General features: G+C 51.6%; 1 protein-coding gene across 6 annotated transcripts in view; it reads left to right on the top strand.

Annotated features, from left to right (window-relative positions):
- Window positions 1–24677, top strand: part of SH3PXD2A (SH3 and PX domains 2A) — a 249553-nt gene that overhangs the window by 111797 nt on the left and 113079 nt on the right. For 4 of the 6 annotated variants that reach the window (XM_086377592.1, XM_086377593.1, XM_086377590.1 and 1 more), the window contains 2 exons: window positions 14215–14291; window positions 24457–24548. In XM_086377592.1, the coding sequence (XP_086233718.1) occupies window positions 14215–14291; window positions 24457–24548 (169 nt within the window). Of the gene's footprint in view, window positions 1–13924; window positions 14055–14214; window positions 14292–24456; window positions 24549–24677 lie in introns of those variants that run through there. The other 2 variants (XM_086377595.1, XM_086377591.1) reach the window with 2 other exon arrangements.

The following is a 24677-nucleotide window of genomic DNA, read 5'->3' as shown; positions in this document are numbered from 1 at the left end:
CAGTCAACACACACATCGGGGAAAGCTGAATGATTAGGGAGTGAGTGAATGATACATCCTGACCATGTTTATGGGGTGGAGTAGGGTTGGGATGTACCACCTGGGGAAACATGCACAGAAAAGAAGGAATACAGCTAAAGAATTAAGAGGCCAGGAACTTTCAGACTGCCAAAGAGAGACCATGACACATCCAGTTCCAGCTCTGCCGTTTACTGGCTGTGTGACCTTGGGCAGGTCACTCAACTTTGCTGACCTTCAGTTTACCTACCTGTAAGATGGGACCCAGTTACCTAGATCATAGGTTGATGTGAAGATCAAATAAGAGAATAAATATAAAGTACCCAGCACAGTGCTTTGTACACACCAACTACTCAGTGAATGTGAGCTATTGTTTATATCATCCTCACCTCAATTGCAGGAGGTGATAGAATCCAGGAAGATATTGGTAGGAGGTTGCTGAAGAGAGTTGATTGTCTGGGCTCAGTTCTACCAACAGAGCCAGAGCTCAAGAAAAGCCGGCTTTGGGAACAGTGTCCACTCCAGAATGCCAGACAAGAACCCCTCTGGCTGGCACAGCCAGGCTTGTGGTTATGGGGCAATTATCCAATGGACCTCCACATCCTGGGGATTTTCCTCTACTTCAGAGCATCGACAGTGAACCAGGCCTTTCAGCACTGCCCGCTGAACCAGGACTGCCCTGGCCTGCCCCACAGCCTCCTCATCTGGCTGGGCCTTTCTGCTCTGTCTCTTCAAGCCCCAGAGGCCCTGGATCCCTGACTGCCTGCTCCCCCCTAAACCCTCCGTCCCTGCTGTGGGCCATGCCACAGGGAGAGCTTGCCGGGAAGCACTGCCCAGCGTCCCACCGTCCCCTTTCCTGAGGGCAGCCTCCCCTGGCAGGGAGGAGCTGCGACTGCCAGGGCTGAATAGGGCCCTTTATTCCTGGGCTCCCAGAGGGAGGGTGCTGAGCCATGCCCACCACGCCCGCCGCACCCACACCCACACGGAGTGGGGGACCGCCTGGCCCCGATGCTGGGCTCTGAGCTAACCACACTCTCTGGCCCCACTCTATCTGCATCCTGGAGGGTGAGTCTGTCCCTGCTGTGGCCCCGGTCTGGTCCAGCAGGCCCCAGTGTGTGTGGGGTGAGCTATGTATACTAGTGTGTGTGTGTGTGTGTGGGTGAAAATAAGAGACAGTCTGGAGCAAAGGTGTGTCAACACACACACTCACACTTATGCAGCAGCAAATGTCAACCAAGGGCCACTGCCTGCCTGTCCTTCTGCTGGGCCTTAAGGAGACCCCATATAGGATCTCACTAAGAGAGGCAAGTAGAGAGGCAAGATCACTACAAATCTCAGTGAAATCTAGGAGAGAATCAATCAAGCCCTGGGAGAGGGAGGCAGAGTGGTCTGCCAAGGCCTCGAAATGAGGTGACCCAAAGGATAGAAGGCGTTCGCCATGCAAAGGGCAGCAGGAATTGTCCCAGGAGAGGGAATGGCAGGCATTCAGGCCCGAGGTGAGAAGGCTCTGGATGTGTTTGTGGTGCTAATTAAATCCCCACATGCCTGGAGCTGGCCTGGGGAGGTGAGATGGAGAGAGAGGCATGAGTCAGATCCTGCCCGTTGCAGTGAGGAGTTTAGATTTTATTCTCAGTGTGCTGGGAAGCCACATGCAGGGTCTTAGTTCCCCGAGCAGGGATTGAGCCCCCGCTTTTGGCAGTGTTAAGGGTGGTGTCCTAACCACTGGAGCACCAGGGAAGTCCCAGGAAAGATTTCATTTAAAAAAATATTTGGGCTTCTGGGTGGAAAAAAGGACTAGGAGCAGGGGTGGGATGGGGGTGGAATTGGAAATCAGGCAGACTTAAGATTAGGGACCATTGGCCAAGCGTCATGCCTCATCCTCGTCCTTCTCTGTAACAGCAGGTGTCTCATATCGCTCCTCGCGTATGCCCAGCACCATGCACTGTGTTTGCCCCAAGTGCTGTTTCCAATCCACATCCCAGCCCTGTGATACCACTTGCCAAATGAGAACCCTGATGTTCAGGCAGCTGAAGGTGCCTGGGACACAGACATTTTAAAGACCTTGGGCCTCTCAGCTCTACAACCCACACCCTGATCCTGCTGCTGGCAGTTCAACAGTCCTAGATTTTTAGTTTCTCTTAATGTTTCCACTAGACCAAGAATAGAAAAATACAGCTGAAAGGTGAAACCAGACTAGTGTGACCGTGCGTGGCTGGGAAGGCCAGTGCCCTCGGCCTTTGCCACCTGTCCCACCATTGGAGTAAGTATTACATGGTTTACCGAGTACCTGCCAGGGTGCGTTCAGCCCTGTCCAAGCTCAGCTCTGAATGAGGCCATAGCCTGCGCTCTGAGGAACCTCAGTGGTACCCAAGTGACATTTGTCCTCAGTGTGGCCACTTTAAATGCTATTATATTTAGTACAAAACCTCTTCCTTCCCTGAGGCTCAGGGCCACCTTGCAATGTTCCCTCTCCTCCCAGAGTCAAGCTGGGGCAGCCCACATTCTCTGCCAATCCATGGCGCCATTGGGACAAACATCCTTCTCTGAGCTGATATCTGTCGGAAATCCTGAGATGCTGGCTACCTTACAGGCAATTCATAAGACCTGGGCTTCTCTAAACTAAGTTCTTACAGGGACTTCCCTGGCAGTCCAGTGGTTAAAACTCCGAGCTCCCAATGCAGGGAGCCTGAACCCGCATGCCACCAGCTAAAGATCCCATATGCCACAATTAAGACCTGGCGCTGTCAAATAAATAAATAAAATAAGACCTTATAGCTCATGAAATATCTCCAGCCTATGTCAGGGCTAAAGACTACCCTGGGTATTCTCCAACTCAAGGGAGAACAAGTCAGCAAATTCAAAGGCTTTGTTTCTATCTCCACTGTTCTTCCCATAGCTAAGCTTGTAGGTAATTTATTCCTTGTCTAATTAACGCCAATTAACAAATCAAACATGTTCACATTTCACACTTCCCTCATATCAGGGATCTACATTCACTGTGCATTTAAATTTGTTGCAGCTTGAATTAAATGATAAAGCATGTATTTTAAAATAAAATTAAATATCACTAAAATCAATAAATGTGTTAGTGTCCCCTCTCTGCAACAGATATGACCCACCCTGTTAGTCCAGAGGTCTAACATCCATGCCAGTCCAGAGGTCTAACATCCATGCCAGCCCCGAAGTACCAAAAAACCCCCACTTGAAATCTGTTCCTGTGCCATGAAGTTCTTCTCCATTTCTTGGCCTAGGTTCTGGTTACATTGGGGGGCTCAGTTTGTGAAATTCATTGAGTTTTATACATGCATATGCACTTTGCTGTATGTATATTATGTGTGCATACTAAGTCGCTTCAGTCGTGTCCAACTCCTTGCAACCCTTACATTTCCCTTCCCAAAAAGCGCTTTCTTATAGAAAATAAAGAAGAAAGTTGTTCTGGTCCCATAACTCTATAAAACTATTCAAAAAACCTTCAATTCCATTTGGTTCAGTGAAGTCAGATTAAAACCTCTGATCCTCCAGGACTTGGGGCTTGCTTTCTGACAGACACCCAGAAACCACCCCCCGCCCCCAGCCCCACTGGGGGTGGAGGAGTGATTTTGTTCCCTTCAGCCTGGACTGCACTGGGAGTGGGCGCCTCCACGCCAGAACTTGGGAGATGGCTGTTCCCTCCTCGGCGTGCCGGTTCTTACTGTAAGTGTGCTGCGGCTGCAGGAGGGTTAAGGTTTTTCTTGGTGACAAAACCCCAGTGGAGTTTGTAACTCTGTTTCCCTGAGTGTGTGGAAGCGGAGGCGGAGAGTGCTGAGGGGCAGCCGCACCTGTGTGAGTCATCCCAGAGTGCCCAAGGCGGGCGGATGGAGTGAGTAATCCTGCCTCGATTGTGTCACGCTCTCTGCTCTTTGAATCGGGTGGATGGAGGAAGAGGAGAAACGGGAGCCATGGGGGAAACACGGTGTGTTTAGGGGGCAGGGTTTGAATCGGGAAAGGTTCTACAGGCTGAAGGGAGTTAGCGTTCGGCCTTGGGTGGGGAAACCAGGTGGAAGGGTGCACAAGGAACGCTGCAGCGCCGGACCCCACGTGCCCAGTGAGGAGGTGGGCGGGCCAGGTGGTGCCCAGCCCCGCCCCGCCCCACCCCACCTCACCCCACCCCACACCTACTTGACCTGGACTTGTCGGCTCCTAAGAGATCCCATTCGTTCAACATTTATTATGGGCTGGGCTCCACATTAAATGCTTTAATACACTTGTTCATTGGCTCCTCATGATAATCCTTTGAGTTAGACATTACTGTGCCCTTTTGCAGTTTGAGGAGACGGAGATTCAATTAGGTTATGACTTGTCTCATATCACACAGTGTGAGCTAGATGTATTGAAATGATGTAAAGAACTAGATGTATTGGGTTGGTCAAAAATTCATGGAGGTTTTTTCATAAGATGTTACAGAAAAACTGACATGAACTTTTTGACCCACCTAAAGAAGGAGCCTCCTGGTGACAAGGACTAGACCCATCTCCATCTGGTTTAAGAAAAAAGTGGAAATTTATTGACTCACCCAACTGAAAACCTCAGGGGTAATGGCTTCAGGCATGGCTGGGTCTCTAGCTCTCAGCTTTGCTTTCTTCTCTGGTGACTTCATTCTCAGGCTTTCCCCAAATGGTGATGGGGAAGTGCAAAGATGCTTCCTAGCGATTTGGGACTTACAGTTGATGAGTTAGCAGCCCCTGTAGAAGGAGCACTTCTCTTTCTGGTGGTTCTACCAAAGTCCCATTCTGATTCTCACTCGACCAACTTGGGTCACATGCCCATCTGTGGCTGGACTATACTAATTGGTAACTCCAGGAGTTTAGGGTAGGATGAGCCTTCCTAAAATCACACAGACTGAGAATGAAGGAGAAGTTATTCCTCCAAAGAAAACAGGCACAAATTCTGACAGCCAAAATCCACAAATGCTTACCATGCTAGACTTTAAGCCAAGGTGGGATCTTGGCATGGATTTAGAAGAAAAAGATTCGTGGGAGCCAGAACTCAGGGCATGGAGTCAGGATTCCCTGGGCTGTGGACCTTCCTCAGTGGGACCAGGTCCTTGCAGAACTTGTGTGTGCTTACTGCTTCCGGCCTCAGCATCTGGGCTTCCCCCCAGCCTTCCCCCAGCCCACAGGGCCTTTTGTCTCTACTGGTCTGGGTCAAGGGCAAGCAAGGCCAGGTGTAGCATGTAAGAAGCAGGCTTGGGGGCAGAGTGCAGACTGAGCCAGGCAGAAGGCCGCAGAGAGTGGGGCTGTCGTCTCGGCCACATCAGAGGCTGAGAGCAGGTGTGAGCCGGTGGCCAGCTGTCCCCAGACTGCAGCAGGTCAGAGACAGCATACAGGCTTCAGGGGCAGCTCTGGAGAGACAAGCAGGGGCCTGCCTTTCCGCTGCAGTCAGCAAACAGCTGAGCATCGAGGGCAGGATCAGCTTGCAGAAACCTGGGGAGCCGGCAAAGGCTGACCTTGTTTCTCCATTCTCTTCCCCTCCACGTGTTGTGTTCCCTTCCTTCAGAGCCTCTGTGTTCTCTCCCCTAACCAGACCCTGTTGTCCAGTGAAAAGCTGATGCCTCTTTGTACTCAGGTCTGAATGATTAATGAAGTCCCAGGCTGATTCTCCCTGGAGCAGTCTGGGTCCCTGCCCGCTGGGGTTACTCCTGGAGTTGGGGGTTAGTAGTATTAGCCCCTTTGAAATTGAAGGCATGAAAATGAAGGAAGGGTGTTTTTTGTTGTTTTTCGTGGTGAAGGAAGAGCCCTGAGCAGGTTCAGGCATTAGGTTCTCTTGGTCCTCCTCCGCCCAAGGCTTTTTATTTAAGAGCGTCTGTCTTCATCAGTCTGTCAGCACCACAGCCGTGCAAGGCACCCAAGCTGGGCTGTCGGACACAGGGTTCGTTTTCTGGCCTGACCCACTTCACCCAAGGACCCACGCCAGGTCGTGAGCCTGCAGAGAGCTGGGGGAGTAGAAGATTAATTATTCCCTTTTCCTCTCCATAGGCATTGCCTGTGCCTCGTCACCCTGTCTTATCTGTTCAGGCTGTTATCACAAAATACCACAGCCTGGGTGGCTTGTAAACAACAGAAATTGATTTCTCATAGTTCTAGAGGCCGGAAGTCTGAGATCAGGGTTCCAGCATGGTCAGGTGAGGGCCCTCTTCCAGGCTGCAGACTTCTCTCTGCATCTCACATGTCAGAAGGGCTAGCTCTGCAGGGCCCTCTTTGTAAGGGCACTAATCCTGTTCATGAACGCTCCACCCTCATGACCTCGTCACCTCCCACAGGCCCTACCTCCTAATTACCATCACGGTGGGCATTAGGGTTTCAACATGAATTTTGAGGGGCACAAACGTTCATACATGGCATTTTGGTTAGGGTGGGGAGTCCCTCTAGTAACCCTCACATCTTCTTTCCTCTAATTGCTTTGGGAAATTTGTCGCTTCTCCCCAGGGTACCACACCAGCCCACAGAGCCAGAGAGGACCCCTGTCCCCCATTCACTTAGCTTGCAGATACTAGCAGTTTGTCTCTCCCATTTTAGGTTCCAGAGACCCTTGACCCCCTCTCTCCAGACACTGCCCCATCCCTCCTAAGGGTATCAGGCAACACCCACATTCATTACACCCAGCTCCATGCCAAGTATTGCCAGGGCTAAAGGGAGTAGAGAAAGTCATGCCTGACCTCAGGATGATTACAATCCAAGTAGGGATCAAGACTCTCTAAAGTGTCTGGTCAGCCCTGTGGACTCTCCCATAAGCCTTGTAAGTGGGTTGAAGAGTAGCTCTCAAAAGATATGTCCACTTCCTAACCCCTGGAACCTGTGAACATGACCTTAGTTGGGAAATGGGTCTTTGCAGACCCATTAATTAAATTGAGGATCCTGACATGAGGTCATCCTGAATTTAAGATGGGCACTAAATCCTAAAGGAGATAAGTCCTGGGTGTTCATTGGAAGGACTGATGTTGAAGCTGAAACTCCAATACTTTGGCCACCTCATGCGAAGAGTTGACTCATTGGAAAAGACCCTAATGCTGGGAAGGATTGGGGGCAGGAGGAGAAGGGGATGACAGAGAATGAGATGGCTGCATGGCATCACCGACTCGATGGACATGGGTTTGGGTAGACTCCAGGAGTTGGTGATGGACAGGGAGGTCTGGCGTGCTGCGATTCATGGGGTCGCAAAGAGTCGGGCACAACTGAGCGACTGAACTGAACTGAACTGAAACCAAAAGACAGGTGTCCTTACAAGAGAAAGGCAGAGGGAGGTTTGAGACATAGGCTGAGGCACAGACTGGAGTGATGCTGCTGCAAACCAAGGAACACCTAGGGCCCCAGAAGCTGGGAGAGTCGAAGAAGGATTGTTCTCTAGAGCCTTCAAGGGGAGCGCAGCCCTGCTGACACTTTGATTTCAGACTTCTGGCCTCAGAACTGGGATAGAACACATTTCTGTTGTTTGTGGTCATTTGCTTTGGCAGCCCTGGGAGCCTGAGTCACTCTCCTTTCCTTTTTGTCCTCAGATCCAATTAGACAGGCAGGAGTGATGTTCATGGAAAACGAGGACTCTGTGTCCTGTGGTCTGTGAACCTTGTGGCCTCCTGTGGTCTCCCTCTAATTTAAGCAAGTCCCTCTGATGCCCCAGTTCTCTGGGTTGCACTGAAGAGAGAGGGTTGGGAGCACCTGTGTCCTCAGAGGGCAGGGTGGCTGCGGGGAGCTGGCCTGTGCATCAGGGACCCCTGGGAAGGTGAAGGGGTCCCCTGAGGATGGTAGTTCCCTCGCAAATTCCCCATGACAGCAGGAGGGGAGGGCAAGAGTGGGGTGACTGCCAGTGGTCCAGGAGGCTGGTAAAGGAGGGCGAGGCAGGCGTTCAAGGAAGGCTTCCTGGAGAAGGCCTTAGATGATAGAAATTGAGCCTTATATAGGGAGGGATTTGGGTCCGCAGGCCCAATGGCACTTAGACGAAAACCGGCCTCCTTTCTGTGGCTTGTAAGACTCCTCATGGCCTCTTTTCCATCTTCCATCTTTGCTCTGTGTCTGCCTCTGTCTGAGCCCTCTTGCCCTGGAGCTTTGTGTGGCTGGCTCTTCTCCTCCTCAGTCTCCATGGAAATCAGAGACTATATCCCTTCCATACACATCCCCTCCCCTCCTAGAAGCTAAACACCTTGAGAGCAGGGCCTCCCCCATCTGTTAGCAGTGGAGCAGGCTCTCCATCAAGACAGTGATGGATGGATGGATGATTGGAAGGAGGGATGGGTAGATGGATGGCATTTCAGATGACAAAAATAGCAAGGAAGAGGGAGTTATATGAGGATATATTCGTGCATGCATATATGCTGTGGATTTTGAAGAGGAGAGGCTGCCAAGAATAGATCAGCCTGGACAGACCACACGAGGCCAGCCCTCTCCTATTTCCCCTGTAGCCAGTACCCTCTCATTACCCCCATGCAGTGGGTACTTGCCCATTTGTCAGAACACGTGCCTGGTTCATGGAGTTTTTCCGCAGGCTCCGCATGGCTGGGGTGGGGGATCCCCCACAATGGGTACCATGTCTGGTGTTTCTGCTCTTCCTATGTGCCTGAACCCCCAACTCCTGCTCAAGGAATCCCTGTAGTTACCACACTTCACAAGGAGGAACTTGGGGTTAACAGCTCTCAGAAGTTTCAGTCCTTTCTTTAACCACTTCTCCCGACCAGTGAGAAGGAGCCATGTCCTCATCTCTCTCCTTGAAATAATTAATTCTTTAAAAGCAAATGCCAACTACCAAGACCCCTCACGTGCCACTAAGATGCTTCATTAAGTGCCTGGTATCCTGTGTGGGAGGGAGAAACACTCTGCCACCTAAATGCAGGGACCTCCTGAGTCAATGCCCACCTGTGTGTCCCTGCCCAGAGTGGACACTCATGGTGAGAAGGTCAGGCCAGATTGCAGGGGGGCGGGGGGTCAGGCAGAGCCAGCCTCCCCATGTGATGCCCTCCTGCTTATGAGGGTGAGCATCCCCCTGTTCCCACTGGGCTGGCACCTGCTCAGCCAGGCTGGGGATGGGGGTGGGGCATTAAGGGCTCCTTAAAGGACAGGGAGGTTTGCCATTTCGGGGAGCTCTTCCTCCCCGAGTCCACTAGGGTCACCTCTCCTTCCGTGCCTCGTTGGTCTGTTGGTCCTTTTGCTCATTCCCTTGCTCACTCTTACCCACTCACTCATTCACTCGTGTCTGGTCAGCAGAGACTCCTGTAGCGCAGGGCATCCTCCACAATCGGTGCTTGTTTCATTGCTTGCTTCATTCCCACTCAGCCCCCAAGGCAGCTGCTCCCCAGATCGCCAGCCCAGCACCTGGTGTGGAGGAGATGTGAATCACATTCCCATCACACACGCAAGAACATCCTCAGTGGCTCTCACCGCCTTACATGATCTGAGCCCAAGGAATTCTTTGGAGATTTGTTGCCTTCTCTCTCGCTCTCACTATCTTAGCTTCAAAACCCCAGGTTGAAATCCCAACTCAGCCACTTAATAGCTGTGTGACTTAGGACACGTTCTTCAACCTCTCTGAGCCACCATTGCCTCCTGGGCAGAGTGGGGATAGAAAAAGCAGTTGCTTTAATAAAGTCGTGGTACAGGGACTCCCCTGGTGGTCCAGTGGTTCAGACTTCATCTTTCAATGCAGCAGGTATGGGTTCGATCCCTGGTCAGGCAGCTAAGATCCCATATTCCTCACAGTCAAAAAAAAAACAAAAAAAAACCCCAACATAAAACAGAAGCAATATTGTAACAGATTCAATAAAGACTTAAAAAAAAAACTTACAAGAAAAATTTAAAAATAAATTAAAGTGGTGAGGATTAGGTCAAAGAACCCAATGGGAAACTCTTAGCCTGTGCCTGGCAAGAGTAACCACCTAGCTCCTATTATCCCTCACTCCTCCTCTGACCCCTCAACGACCCCACCCCAACATGCATCTTAGGACTGTGAAGGGAGCAGCCACCAAGACCCGGCCCTTCAGTCTCCAGATGAGAATGCACAGGCCCTGGTGTGGAGGGGCCTGTGCACACAGCCAGCCTGCCGCTCTGGCACGACTTGAGCCCAGGACTCCAGCTGAGTGCCCCTCAACCTCTCAGCCCAGCCCAGAGTGGCAGGAAGAGGGGCCTCCGCTCACAGGCTCAGGCCCTATTGGGCTCAACAGGTCTCTTCTCTGCTTTCAGGAATGAGTTAATCCTGAGGTCTGTCTCAGGTCCTGAGTGTAATCTTCCTTACGATGCTTATCATATTTCTGGGGCTGCATCTGCCTGGCTTTGAAGGCTCTGGCAGGGGCCTCTCCTGGCCTTGCCGTAAACGGGCTGAATTACATTTACAAGAGGCCTTTAATGCCCCGTGAACCCGACTTCCTTAATGGGGATGTTCCTCCTCCTCCTTTCTCTTTCTCTCCCTTTTAATATGGTCACCGGTTTGGCCTTCCAAGTGTGGTTTGGATTCCTAACAGAGAAGTCAAGACCGTAGAGTCCCTTCCAGATCTGCCCTCCCTCCCCCTCCCCTCCCCGACTCCCGGCAGCCTGTGCCAAGGCCCCAAGAAAAGAAGACAGTGCTCCAGTCAGGATTTCAGTGAGAAGGAGGGAAGCCCTGTTGGGAGTCCAAAAACTCAACTGGGAAATAGCTTGTACAGAAATTCTCCTCTGACTTTATACCTGAGCAACAGACCCACAAGCTTTGGGAGGGAGATGGGAGGTGTCCAGCCTGGAGGCATGACTGCAGAGGGTGGGCTTGAGGGGCAAGGTAGGGTGAGGAGCCCTCCCAGCCCCCTCCCTGTTTCGGCTACCCCAGCCCTCTCTTCTAAATTTCTGCATGTCTGGAGGCCTTAACTGTCCCTTAACTATTAATTTTTTTTTGCTAGTTCTGTCTCAGCAACTGGATCAGGTCCTATCTGATGTATCTATGTCTATATCTATATCTGTATCTGTATATCTCAGGAATACCAAACCCAGTCATAGGCTTGGCCAGCCCTGAGATGGAGGTCCAGAAGAGGGACCTAGTTTGTCTCCCCATCTCTCTGCTCTTTTTTGTCCTGCGATAGGATGAGAAAGAGCAGGAGTGCTAGTTTTGGAGGGTGGATCAGTTACTTTTTCCCCCTTTGAAAGAAGCACAGGACAGAGCCAGGTCTGAGGGCCAGCCCGCCCCCAACTCCGGTCCCCGCCCCTCCAGGTGCTCTACCTCCCCGCAAGTGCTCCAGGTTCTTGTGGGATACCGTTGGGCTGCTGGTGTCACTGAGCCTGGATGGCCTCCAGCTCCTGACAGCTAACCGGCTCGGGTAGAAGGCCCAGAACCCTGCTCAGGGCCGCCTGTCATTTCATAGGTCTGGAGAGCGGGTCTCCTCCCACCGCACGTTTATCTCACACGCCATCCCCTCTGGCTGTACACGTGTACTTCCTATGGCCCTCAGGCAACAGATCGACAGGCAGCTAAAAAAAGGGGAGGAGACAAAGAGGCCAGGAATACCAACTCTGTGACATCTTCTCCCGAGGAAAGATGGTCGCCTCTCATGTCTTGATAAATCACATTTTATCTCCTTTCAAAAGGAACACATGGAGGAGCCCATTCATCTTGATGACACCGTCGTCTGCACAGTGTCACCTCTCTGCCTGGGACGCGGCCCCTCTACCAGGCTTCCATGAGAAAGGGAGGAAGGGGAGCTTGAGGGAGCATCTGAGAGAGGGAGGGAGGTGCTTGGATCAACAAGGGCCTATTGGACGCCTGCTGTATGCAGAGGCTTGTGCTCAGTGCAGGTGTGGTGAAAGAGGAGGAAGCAGCCGCTGCAGGGCCTCCGGTTGACGCTGAGCGTGGAGGGGTGAGGGACACAAATGAGCAAGAAGTCACACGCGATTTAATGAGTTAGGTACTCGGCAGTCTGGCTGGAAAAGGGCTGGTGACCAGTACCTGTGGTGACAGGGAAGTCAGGGAGCACTGTAGCAGCTGCTTCCAGGGCCCCCAGGGCCCCTTTCCATCCCACTCTGCCTGCCAGAGTCTGCTCACGCGGACAACTGGGAGCTTTGTCCTAGCCATGGGAACATCCTCAGCCAGGAGCACCTGTGAAGCAGTGCTCTCAGAAGCTCAGACAAGCAGGGCGTTGGCGGTGAACACCCCAGTCTCCTCGCCCTCGTCGAGGATACCTCTGTAGTGCGTTCTACACGCGCCTCGAGTTCCTCAACAGACCTGAGCTGCTGCCATCGGGTGATTAACTGGCAGGGTGACACTTCCTTGCCTGACCTGCCTTAATTCCCAAGATCAATTCCCAAACAACTTGCACTCACTTCCTCATCTCTGGGTCCACTTCTGGGGAGACAACCTAGACCAACACAAGGCTCATGCTTGGTGACTCAGTGGTAAAGAATCTGCCTACCAAGCAGGAGGTGTGGGTTCGATCCCTGGGTCGAGAAGATTCCCCTGGAGGAGGAAATGACAACTACTGCAGTGTTCTTGCTTGGGAAGTCCCATGGACAGAGGAGCCTGGTGGGCTGCAGTCCATGAGGTCGCACAAGAGTCAGACCCAACTTAGTGACCAAAGGATAACAGTAGAGGAAGCTTAAGTATCTTAACCTGCAGTCTATTTATTTGTTCACTCAATGGGAATCATCTCATTTAGGACTCCTAAATGAGATGCAAGTGATTAAAACGCATCTCCAACAAGTTTCAATGTTAAAAAATTGTATTATTTTATATAAGGGAAAAGTCCCAGGTAGACCCTGGGTTCAGGAACAGCTATATCCAGCGGCTCAAATGATGTCAAATGGGTCTGCCCTTCACCATCTCTTGGCTCTGCTTTTCAGTCATTCAGGAAACATTTGCTGAAGGAATTCTCTGGTAGTCCAGTGGCTGGGACTCCACGCTTTCACTGCTGAGGGCACAGGTTCAATCCTTGGTTGGAGAACAAAGACCCCATAAGACACATGGTACAGCCGAGAAAAAGAGGAAAGAAAAGGAAAAATTATTGAGCACCAGCTCTGTCCCAGGCTCAGATCCTTTCTCTTGGTTTGTTTCCATCTCTGGCAAGGATAGAGATGGTCACTAGGAGCTCCAGGCCTTCATCCTGCCAGCTTAGCAAGCGTGGGAGCAAACACTGGGAGGAAGAGGGCACCAGCAGAGGTCTCAGGGCCGACCCTCGTTGGTCCAGATCCTGTCCTCTTGCCCGTCTCTGAGCCAATCACTGTGACTCTGGGTAGCTAGACTGGGTCACATGCCTACCATTGCTGACGGGGGTGTTGTCAGCTCCACTTGAACCACACGGTTAGAAATGGAGGAAGGAGGCTCTCCAGAGGGGAACTGGGTGGTCTTGGGACAACAGATGCCTGTTAAAGCCATGAAGTGAGCCCCTCACCACATGCTGGGCTCTTCGGGCCCTAAGATGAGTCAGACAGGCCCCTGGTAGAGGGGGCTCACGAATGTCAGCAGTACATGGCAGAATGTGGTGTGTGTCTTAGGACTAGACAAAATGTGTAGGTATTCTGGAAAAAGGGTAATTACTCTCAGCTCGGCAATCAAGGAAGTCTTCTAAAAAGGAGGCACTGACCTGGACATTGATGGCCACTACGCATCAGACCCAGGAGTTCAGATTCTAAGTGTAACCAATAGAGAAGGTTTGGGAGCTGGCATTTCCCAGAAGCCTTGCCCATACTTGTAGAGGGATCTACCAGCCCAGCTGAGGGGTCCATTGGGCTGGGGTAGCCGCTCTTCCTTGTACTGGCCTGTGCCTGCCCTGGAAATAGCCACCCACCTAAGCTAAGAATAGGAATTCCTGCCCAGCTGGCAGGAACGAAGGCAGATTTCTCAAGGAGGGATGGGCCTGAAAACAAAGCATAGCGTGTGGGTTGGGCCACCCTTTGTATTTATTCGTGAGGTCACTGGAGAGCCGCACCCACGTTGGGGCATGGATCCTGCCATTAGACCCAGACAAGGTGATTTGGTCAAGATGGCAGCCTCTGGGGCTCCTCACCTGCCCCAGAGGTCCTGGACCCTCAGCCTGGGGCGTCTCCTGCCCCCAGGGAGAGGTGACCACTCCTCTCTTGTTTCCTTGGCAGCGGGCGGAGGTGGGGGCGTTTGGTGGCCAGCTAAGATGCTGAGAAGCTGAGGGAGAGGGAACGTGGGGTTCCAGGTTCCTATGGCAGCTTCACCCAGAATCACCCCGCTCATGAGCTTCTCTTCTTCCAGGCAAAATCCTCTTCCGGAGGAGCCACATCCGGGATGTAGCTGTGAAGAGGCTGAAACCCATCGATGAGTACTGCCGGGTAAGAGGGTGTCTGAGGCTGGGGAGGGGTGGTCCACCTGCCAGAGATTCTGTGCATCTAAAAAAGAGGGTTGTCCATTCAAAACTCTCTGCTGTAGTTTAGCAAGTGCACCCTGAGGCCCGGTGTTTCCTGGCCAGAGGGGTGGGTGTGGGTGTCCCTCAGGGAGGGGTCACCCCAGGACTAGACTGCCTCTGGGGCGCAAGGGCTGTGGGCTCTACTCCTTTCAGGATACGTCTGTGTTTACAAAACACTCCTTTAAATCACTTCCACCAGCTTGGGGGCTCTGTGCAGGGACCTCCGCTGAAAGGATTTCGTGTGTGGCATCTTGCTGGATACAGGAGAACTCTTTCTTTGAATTCTCTTTGGGACATTTTGGAATCAGTCTCGGGTTCAGTATCATCTGAAATGCATATTTGTTTATACACAGAAGTCTTGGTAAATACGGACGCTCATGTACACATGTTTATAGATGAAAAAACTCACCACACAGACACACACACACGTACGTACGTACATTAGAACAGCCAAAGCCCCAAAACAGACAGGCAGTGACCGCAGGGTCATGAAGCAGAACCCGTTTGTCTTTCTACTTTGTCCAGAGCCTGGGACCCCTGCAGTGAGGACGCGAGGCTGCCACTTCGGTGGCCTTGGAACATGGCCTCTAGATGGCCAGACCACCTGGGTTTGAATGCCTGCTGGCTGTGTGAACTCGGGCAACTTACTGAACTTCCCGGAGCCTCAGTTTCCACACTTGTCCAATGGCAAGGAGACTGGTACCTCGCAGAGTGTAGCCGTGAGGATGCAGTGACCGGACAGGCGCAAGGCAGCCGTGCAGAGTGTCCGCACAGAGGAAGCATTTGATGGATGCTGGCTTTTTGTTATTATTATTACAACACCCAAACAATTCAGTGTTATCACGGGGCACTACTGGCTTTTAATGGAGATGGAATTTCCTAGTTAAGTGAAAACTGTTGTGGAGTCTGACTCAAGAATCTTGAGGAGAAGCAAGTGGATGATAATGTTTTGTTGTGAGTGCTGGTATTAGAGTGAGAAGAGCTGGGGTTGAATCCCAGTGCCCCACTGACTAGCTGTGTGACCCTGGCAAGTTGCTATACCTCTCTGAGCTCGTTTCCTGATCTGTAAGATGGGGGGTAAAAATAACTGTCTCATGGGGTTCATGAAGGGGTTGAGCAGGAGAATGTATCTCACAGTGTTTGTAACTTCTGAAATGTTCTGTCCCTACATGGAGTTGTTACCATAAGGCTCCTTTCTGCATAAATATTTTGTAATTTGGAGTACTTGTCAATAATAAAATATTTAAATAAGAACCTAGTTGCTCAATTATGTAACTGTGTTCCCAAGAGGACGGAGAAGCAAGCACTCCCAAATATTCTCCCTTATCCTAAGTTTGAATTTTGTGACTGTGCAAATTATGCTCAGTCACTTTTTCTGCCTTTAAGGTAAAAGGATGCCCTGTTGATGAATTTCCTTAAGCTAGAAGTTTCTCTTCTTCAGATCAATATCCATTTTTCTCTTTTAAGGGCAATCGCCAATTCCAGTTAAATTGATGGCTGCAGCCTGCGTGTTTATTTCTCTTTATTCCTGTCTCAAGCAGTTAAACAAATGGGCAGAGCTATTTGAGGAAGGGCACAGGGCAGGAGGAAGCCTTTTGCCACTGGGACCTATGGTTTACATCAGCCTCGGCCTCCCTGAGCCGGTGGAGCCCAGGGCATTTGCAGTTGGGCTCCATGGAAATGCCGTCTCCTGGGTTGTCTGGAGCAAGAAAGTGATAACATCTTATCTCCTGGGATCAGGCTTTGAACAGGACTCCTAAGTCAGGATGAGGACTCTGGGGCCCCAGTGGTGCTACTGCTGGCTAGGAAACCATTAAGTGGGGTCTGCAAGAGGAGAGGGGGCCCCCTAACCTAATTAGCATAGATGTGAACTGCTCAGAGCCAGGCAACAAGAGCAATGTCACGGGTTCACCAGGCCGCCAGGCGGCTTGGAGACGGTCATTTACTCTGAGAATGGCAGAGGGGGGTGGGGCAGTGCAGAAGTGACCTTTAATTCTGCTGAACTTGAAAGCTGGGATCTGTGGTCCGATTGTCTGAGACCTTGGAATGACCTTGGAATGATCATTAGTGATAAGTCCAGCTGCAGTCCGTGGTCACTGCCTTCCAGCTTCACAGGTCACAGCCCTGCCACGCAGTCGTCTGGTCTGTGCCACTCAGGGTCCAGCCTTTCACTTGGCATCACTGCGCCCCCCAAGCCGGCCGCACAGTCAGGGCCATGTGCGGTCCACTCCACGGCCAGCCCTGTCTTGCTTCCACCTGTCCTTGGACATGCTACTCAGAACCTCTAGAGTTTGATTTCCACTACCTGCCTAGGCAGCTCTGCTTGGCTGGCCAGAATCTTCCTTGGACCTGCTAGAGAGCATGGGCTCCGAGTCTGGGATTTGCTGGGGATTCAAATGCGCCCAAGATTGTGAAGCTGGCTTTGTGCACGGCATAGCCAGCTCCTCTGCCAGAACTCAGATATGGAAAGTCTGACCATCTCCCCTAGACTTAGGGCTCCCTGCCTTCGCTGGCCAGCCAGCACCTCCACCTGATGGCAGTTTCACAGCCCAGATCTCAGTGTTAATTTTAAACATATATGAAGCAGATTGGATGAACGTCACGGAAAATTTACCAAGCGCCAGTCGGCTGATTGTTTTATGTGGCTCTTGAGGGCCGCTGTCTATCAAGAGGGGTTCCAAAGGCTTTTCTGTTACCCCATAAATTAATTTAATGGGCAGAATGGTTATGCGGTTAATATTTAATGGTTCTGTGGCCTCAACAATTTGAAGACTTTCATCTCACTAACAAGCGTGAGCTATACTTTGGGGGCTCAGATGAACAATCTAGCCCATAAATGACTCCATGTACCCCATTCCTGTGTGTGAAATACATGTTTGCAGTGTTTGTCTATGGGATAAAATAAATATCCCAAGGGGTGGACAGTGAGAAAGGGTGTTTGAGAATAGTCCGCCCACCCTCTGCCATGTATCACTGTTTATACAAGCCTCCATTTCCTGGTGGATGCAACTAGAATTTTTTGTTACCCCAAAAGTTGAGTTCCCTTCTATTATCCTGCGGTCCACCATCAACTTGGTTTTAGAATCAAGGACTTCCTTTGTTGGAGGGATGAGAGCTTGGCTGGAATTTGACTGAGGGAAGGACTCCAAGCCCAACAAGGCAATCAGCCCTGTTGGGGTAAAGAAAACGCCCCCCTCCCAACCCTCTGCATTTCCCAGACACATTCATTTTCAGCCCCACTTCCCAGGTTCAAAAACTGAGGCTATTACTTGGAGGTTCTTAGCTCCAGCCATTCCCCTTCCCACTGTGAGTGTTTCCCACCATGGCCCATCATTATCTCTGGTGTTAATAAAGAAAAAGATTCATGTTGCAACAGAAACAGTCTTCTCAAAAGCAGCACCTGGCGAGCTCAGTCCTAGACACCGGGAGAGTTACTTTGTTCCTGTGTCCCTTATGCTAAGGCAGGCCTGGGCTAGCAGTGTTGCTGATGGGGGGAGACTGAGGCAGAGCCAGGACTGACGCATTCATGCCTCCTGAGAGGTCTGGTGCTCGGAGGAAACCCAGCTGGCAGCATCTCTTCATCTCCTCTGGTCCAGACAGACTCAGGGAAAAAAAAAAACACAAACATTTCCAGCCTGGGATCAAGCTGATAGTGTCCATTTTCCACTGAGAGGTCTTCTGAGGAGCCTCATTGCCCAGAAGAACCGCTGAATGGCTCAGCCAGGTCCTCTGTGGTTGGTTCCATGGGCCCCCTGCCTTGCAGCCCAGTCCGCAGAAGCGCGGCCATCCGTAGCTAGCCAGACTCCCCTAGGTCTCCTCCACCCCTTGGTCTGTGCTGGCCTCTTTCCTAGGCATGCTTTCAGCTCCCAGGCCCCCCTCCCAGAAGCCTCCCACTCCCCAGGGAAAGCTGACCACCCTGAGTACTCCGTGCAGGCTCTGCACTGCACACCCACCCTCTGTAGCGGGTAATTTCTGTGTGTCCATCTTCTTCAGAGCAAGAGCCCCTCGAAGGCCCCATCTGCTGTCTTTGTGTCTTCACTAACCAGCATGAGGGAGTCCAGCCAGTATCTGACAACAAGATGCAGAGATCACACACAGGCAGAGGAAGCCTCCAAGGAGGGTGACATGTTCCCGAGGCCCCAATTTAATAGGATCACTTGTGAAATGGCTTAAACAGCAATTGCGAATTAAGCACTATTTCCATTTCAAAAGAATTTGCTGCTTAGATCCTTCAAAAAGAGAACTCATGCGTTTGAAATACTCTGATTTATGCAAGTTCGGTGAACTCCCAGCTTCCGAGATGCTGATCTAAGAGGAATAATCTGAGCAGGTTAGAAGCAGCCCCAGGGGTGGGAGTGGGGGCAAAATGGGTGGGACCCCAGCCCCCCTCCCCGGCCCCAATCAAGAGTTCCTGGGTTTTTACCTATAAGATTTCCATTGATTAGAAGCCAAAACGATGCTGCTAAAAATAGGAGAGTGTTTGATCCTGTGGAAAGAGCAGGGCTCCCCCAGTTGCTTTGACAAATGCGGAACTTTGCTTTTTTTTCGTTGCTTTGTTCTAGGGTAGACAGACGTTACCCAGAATGGTGGGCTTCTTGGAGAGGGGTCATTTGGAAGCACAGGGTCTGAGCCGAGTCTGCCTGGGGCCTCCCTCCTGTGCCACTGCTGTACTTGCAAAGACCAGGTTTGTGGTAGGTTAGACACTGAGTTCACTGATCATGGTGCCGTTTAAAGCCCTAGAGTCAATGACTGTTAAAGCTGGAAGAAACTTCAGAAAGTCTGTAGCCTGGATTTGCCTAGCTGTGTTCCACCGGCTGTTAATAGGGATTGTTTGGAAAACCAGCTCCACCATCAGCAACCTGTGGGCGATGCTGAAGGCGGTACAGAGTTGCAGATGAGACAGAGCATAGGCTCTGGACTCAGAGCACCTAATTCAAAATCTTGCTACTTGGTAGCTGTGTGGCCTTGAGAAATGTTTTAACCTCTCTGTGCTTTAGTTTCTTTTTCTGTAAAATTGGAGTCATAGTCATACCCATCTCTTAATGTGATGATTACATGAGTCTGTCTCCCAGGACGTCATTATTATTCATAACTACTGGCCTGAACACAGCTCTGCAGGTCTCTTGCCTTTGCTGTGCTGATAAACATGTTGCCCACCAAGACCTAGAGAGGGATCTACAAGGCACCATTTCACATGTGCCCACAGAACTCATTTTATCTCATCCAACATGTGTTCCGTGAGCTAAGTTTGAAATTGTAAAGCTAGTCTATTTTATCCTAAAAGGAGCAACAACCAGAGAGGTGAGGTGAGCTGCTCAAGGTCATGTAGCAGTACATAATAGCGGAATTGGACCTAGAACTGAAGTCTCCTGACTCTTGTTCTTTCCAGTATGCCTCACTGCTCTCACCTAATGGATAATGATAATGAAGACAATAGTATAACTAAAGTTCACTATTTTGAATTTTTTATTTATTTATTTGGTGTGTCAGGTCTTAGTTGCAGCATGCAGAATCCTCGTTGTATCATTCAGAACCTTTTGTTGTCATACACAGACTCTCTAATTGTGGCACACGGGCTTAGTTGTTCTGAGGCAAGTGGGATCTTAGTTCCAGGACCAGGGATCGAACCTCTGTCCCTTGCATTACAAGTCAGATTGTTAACCACTGGACCACCAGCGAAAGTAAAACTGTGGTCGCTCAGTCGTGTCCGACTCTTTGCGACCCCATGGGCTATTGCCCACCAGGCTCCTCTGTTGATGAAATTCTCCAGGCGAGAATACTGGAGTGGGTTGCTGTTCCCTTCTCCAGGGGATCTTCCCAACCCAGGGATTGAACCCAAAAGAAAGCTGAGTGCCGAAGAATTGCTGCTTTTGAACTGTGGTGTTGGAGAAGACTCTTGAGAGTCCCTTGGACTGCAAGGAGATCCAAGCAGTCCATCCTAAAGGAAATCAGTCCTGAATATTCAATGGAAGGACTGATGCTGAAGCTGAAACTCCAATACTTTGGCCACCTGATGCGAAGAACTGACTCATTGGAAAAGCCCTTGATGCTGGGAAAGATTGAAGGTGGGAGGAGAAGGGGATGACAGAGGATGAGATGGTTGGATGGCATCACTGACTCAACGGACATGAATTTGAGTAAGCTCCGGGAGTTAGTGATGGACAGGGAGGCCTGGAGTGCTGCATGCAGTCCGTGGGGTTGCAAAGAGTTGGACATGACTGAGCGACTGAACTGAGCTGAACTCCTGCATTGCAGGCAGATTCTTTACTGTCTGAGCCACCAGGGAAGCCAGGACCACCAGGGAAGTCCCTAAATTTTACTGTTAATTCAGTGCCAAGCACTGTGCTAGGCTCCTCATATCCACGATCTCATTTAACCTCCTAATAGGCAGGTACCCTATGAGATCCATCGTACTGAGTCCAGAGAGGGCAAGCAAGGCATTCAGTATCACATAGCCTGTGAACAGAAGAGCTAGGACTCAAACTCACGTCTGCCTAGCCCTGAGTCCCTGACTTAACCACCTCATCATGGTGTGCATGCTGAATGCCCAATGACAGCATTTTAGGTCTGAGCCACGGGTGATGCCCCTGAGGTGCTCACAGATTGGCCCCTACCGGCTCCTGCAAGAAGAGCTAGGTTTGGAGGTTCCCCACTCTGGTTGTCATCACCAGCCCAGGCCTTGGGGACTGACTGCTCAGCACCCAGCGCTCCTGCCAAATGATCTTGGCCGGAGCTGGGCTTGGCGGCGTCTCTGATGGAAGCTGCTCTGAGCCAAGAGCCTCTTGTCAGCCTGAAATCAGGACGAGCCCTCAATGTGGCTCCCCTCAGGGCTCTCTGTTAAATAAAGATGCCGCAGTGGTTTGCCCGAAAGGCCTCTTTGTCTGAGGCCCTTCCAGCCCACGCGTCCTCTGCCCTGAGAATGCCGGTCTCTGTCGGTATGAAGAGCCCCTGTGTTCACCGCTGCCGCTGGGGGAGCCAGGCGGCCGCTCTGCGCCCGAGTGGGAGGGCGCCTGCCCTGGCCCCCTCCCTCTGCTGTCAGGGAGGTCACACTGGCAGCAGCTCTGCACACAGCCTGGGTCGCTGGGAACGCTTCCCTCCTGCCCATCCCGGCCCATTAGTGCTCCCTCCTGACCCCTCCTGCCTCCATGTGCCACCAGGGGCCCTTGCTCTCTGCACAGCCTGCGTTCCATTTCTCTGTCTCTGCCGCTCAGTTTCCCTGTCCCTCTCCATCTCTCTGTCTGTCTGCTTCTTTGTCTCTGCCTTTCTCTCTCCTCTCTCTCTTCCCATCTCTGTCTCTCTTTGTCTCCGCCTCTCCCTTCATCTCTGTCTCTGTCTGCATCTTTCTCTCCTCGCCCCCATCTCTCTGTCCCTCTCTCTCTTCTTCCTCAGTTTTTCTTTCCTTCTACCCTTCTCTCCTGGGGAACAAAGCAGCACATACCATGTGTGTTAAATGAAAACTTGAACACAATAGGGATAAATCCACCCAGGCTGTGTCTGAGCACAGACCTTTATTCTGCCACTTGCTTCAGATGTGGCTTCACCCCCGGGAGCCTCAGTGTCCCCACCATAAATGGAAGCAGTGATGGGCACCTCCAGGACAGTACGGGGTCTGCCTCACTAGATGTATACTTGTGAGGGCAGGCGCTGTGTCTGGCTCATGCCTGTACCACCCAGGCATACACCAAAAGGCTCCCTGCTTGTTGGATGATTGGAGAGTCCTACAACAGTGCCTGACACGTGGTAGTTGCTCTTTGAATGTGAATTTTCTTTCTTTTGTTTTTCCCTGCCTGGTCTTGGGGGTGTGATCTGTTAGAGACTCTTGGAAAACTGCAGGCTCTGGAAGGAACAGCTGGGAGTTGCGCAGTGTGTCTTACCTGCTAAGATCAGGTCTTGTCCCCTCTTGCCCGGCTGTGGGTTTGGCATCCGGAAAGGCCGCTGTGCTCCATGCCACACTTGAATCACTACCTGAGCAGCTCAGCGAAGAAGTAAACGATCACGTCCCTCTTCCTGAACACTATACCTCTGTCAACGCAACCTAAGGCCACATGTGCTTTTCTTGCCCCTCTATTATGTCCTATTAGGGCCACACACCAGAGCCTTATTCATCTATTCATTTGAACAAATATTCACTGAGTGCCAGGCCCTCTTCTAGAATCTGGGCAGTCAACAAAACAGACTAAAATCTCCGCCTGCATGGAACTTCCTTTCTAGCAAGGTCTTTCCCACGTGCGGGCAGGCCACGTGGCCTCCCTGACTCTCGGTCTCCTCCTCAGGAACACGGGCATGAGATCTGCCCTCGTGAGGACCATCATGAGGTTCCCAGGGGCCACACTCATGGAGGCCCAGCAGGGTTGGCACAGGGGAGCTGCTGGGTCAGGTCACTGCACCTGAAGCAGCGCCAGTGCAGGGAGGCTGGGGAGGCACAGGCCCCCTCTGGCTGGCCGCTGCTCCGGAGCCTGCTTATCAGCAGTTCCTCACACTCCTGTCGCCCAGGGTTTCCGTCTTTCTTCCCTTGGCTCTAGCCCAAGTTCCAGGACTGGCCCTGTCCCCCAGCCCTACTTTGACCTCATCTGTCTGTATTAAAGGATCACCCCAGTGTCTTCTCTCCATGCTGAATGAGGGGCCCAAAAGCAGGGCTTTGCCTGGCCTTACCCTACATCCCCCGACCACTCCACTGGACTGGGCTGGGTCAGCGGCGGTCCAGGTACCCAGGCTGAAAGGTGTGGCATCTGTGCTGGCAGGAAACTGACCACCCCTGACCCTCGTCCCTCACTGTCCAGCAGCGGGCTCTCACCCCTCCTGAACGACCAGCTCACAGCTCCCCTCACCCCTGCTTGCACAGTCATGCTCCTGGGGATGCCCACCTCCTCCCGCCTGCCCGAATCCTGCACACCCCTCGGGCCAAACTCCTGCCCACTCTTCTAAGAAGCCTTTCCACACCCTTCAGCTTATTCTGCTCCTTCCAGGCTCAATTCAGGGTATGGCCCTGTTAGACCATACCACACCCAGCCTCTGGCAGGGTCCCCCGACCCTCACCTTGACCAGTCAATTCTTTTTTTTTTTTTAATTCATCATTTTATTTTTTAAATATTTATGTATTTTTATTATTTATTTTGCTGCACCGGGTCTTAGTTGCGACATGCAACTAGTTCCCTGACCAGGGATCGAACCTCGGTCCCAGCATTGGGAGTGTGGAGTCTTAGGCACTGCACCATGAGGGAAGTCCCTTGACCAGTCAGTTCTTAGCTGTCTCTCAGAAATCAGCTTCAAAGAGACTCTCCTAAAACCACCTCCTTTCCTAATCTTCCCAGGTCTGATCAGACTCTGTCATAGCACCCTACTGTCCTTGGTAGAATGACCAGCTGACTTGTCATTAAATAATAATGGTGCAGTGAGTACTTATAGGCTGTGCATATCTGATGAGGCTGGGGTGTGGCTAATGTGGGGGATGAGGGTGGAGGGAAAAGGCCTTGGATTGTGGAGTTAAGGATTTTGGACTTATTCTGTGGGCAAGAGAGAACCCTTTCAGGGTTCATGCAGAATAATATGTTCCTAAGGACCCTGAGACCTAGGATTTACTGGCCTCCTCCCCCCCACTTTTTTTTTTTTAATTTGGTTGGCTAGTTGTTTAGTTGGTTACTGGCTAATTAGATGGTTGGTTGGTTGAATTGTTGGCTGGATGGTTGACAGGTTGATTGCTTTGACTGTCTTCTCTCCATCCTAAATGAGGGGCCAAGAAGCAGGGCTTTGCCTGACCTCACCCTGCACCCCCAGCACTCCACACTGGACTGGGCCGGGTTTATTAGTTGACTGTGTGCTTAGTTCATTAATGGAATGGTTGGTTAGTCGATGGGAGGGACGGATGGATAGATGGAGGGAGAGTTGTTTCATTAGTCAGCTGATTAGTTCATTTCTTGGCTAGTTGTCTGGCTGGGTGGTGGGTGGGTAGCTGGTGGCACCTGTTCACTATGTCTTCCCCAGCACAGTCCTCAAGCCTCCCCCCGTCACTGTTGGCCAAGCTGACCTAGCTTTTGGTTCTCCTGCTCCCAGTGTCATCAGGCCTAACGCCCTTTCTTCCCATCTTTCCACAGGCCCTTGTCCGGCTACCGCCCCATATTTCACAGTGTGATGAAGTCTTTCGGTTCTTTGAGGCCCGACCAGAGGACGTCAACCCCCCAAAAGAGTAAGTGCTCGCCCAAGCCTCTCCCATGAGGCCAATGCTGAGGCCGGCCTGGAGAGGCCCCAGACGTGGGGGTGCAGTGGAGGGAGTGCTGGCCAGGCCAGCGGGCTAAGCGTGGACCAGAGGAAGGAA

The sequence above is a fragment of the Bos grunniens genome, chromosome 26 (genome assembly GCF_055505025.1).
Source record: "Bos grunniens cultivar Pamir isolate PY7600 chromosome 26, Bosgru_T2T1.0, whole genome shotgun sequence".
Taxonomy (NCBI): Eukaryota; Metazoa; Chordata; class Mammalia; order Artiodactyla; family Bovidae; genus Bos; species Bos grunniens.
Note: the sequence above shows the minus strand (reverse complement) of the source record. Positions and strands in the feature narration are given on the sequence as shown.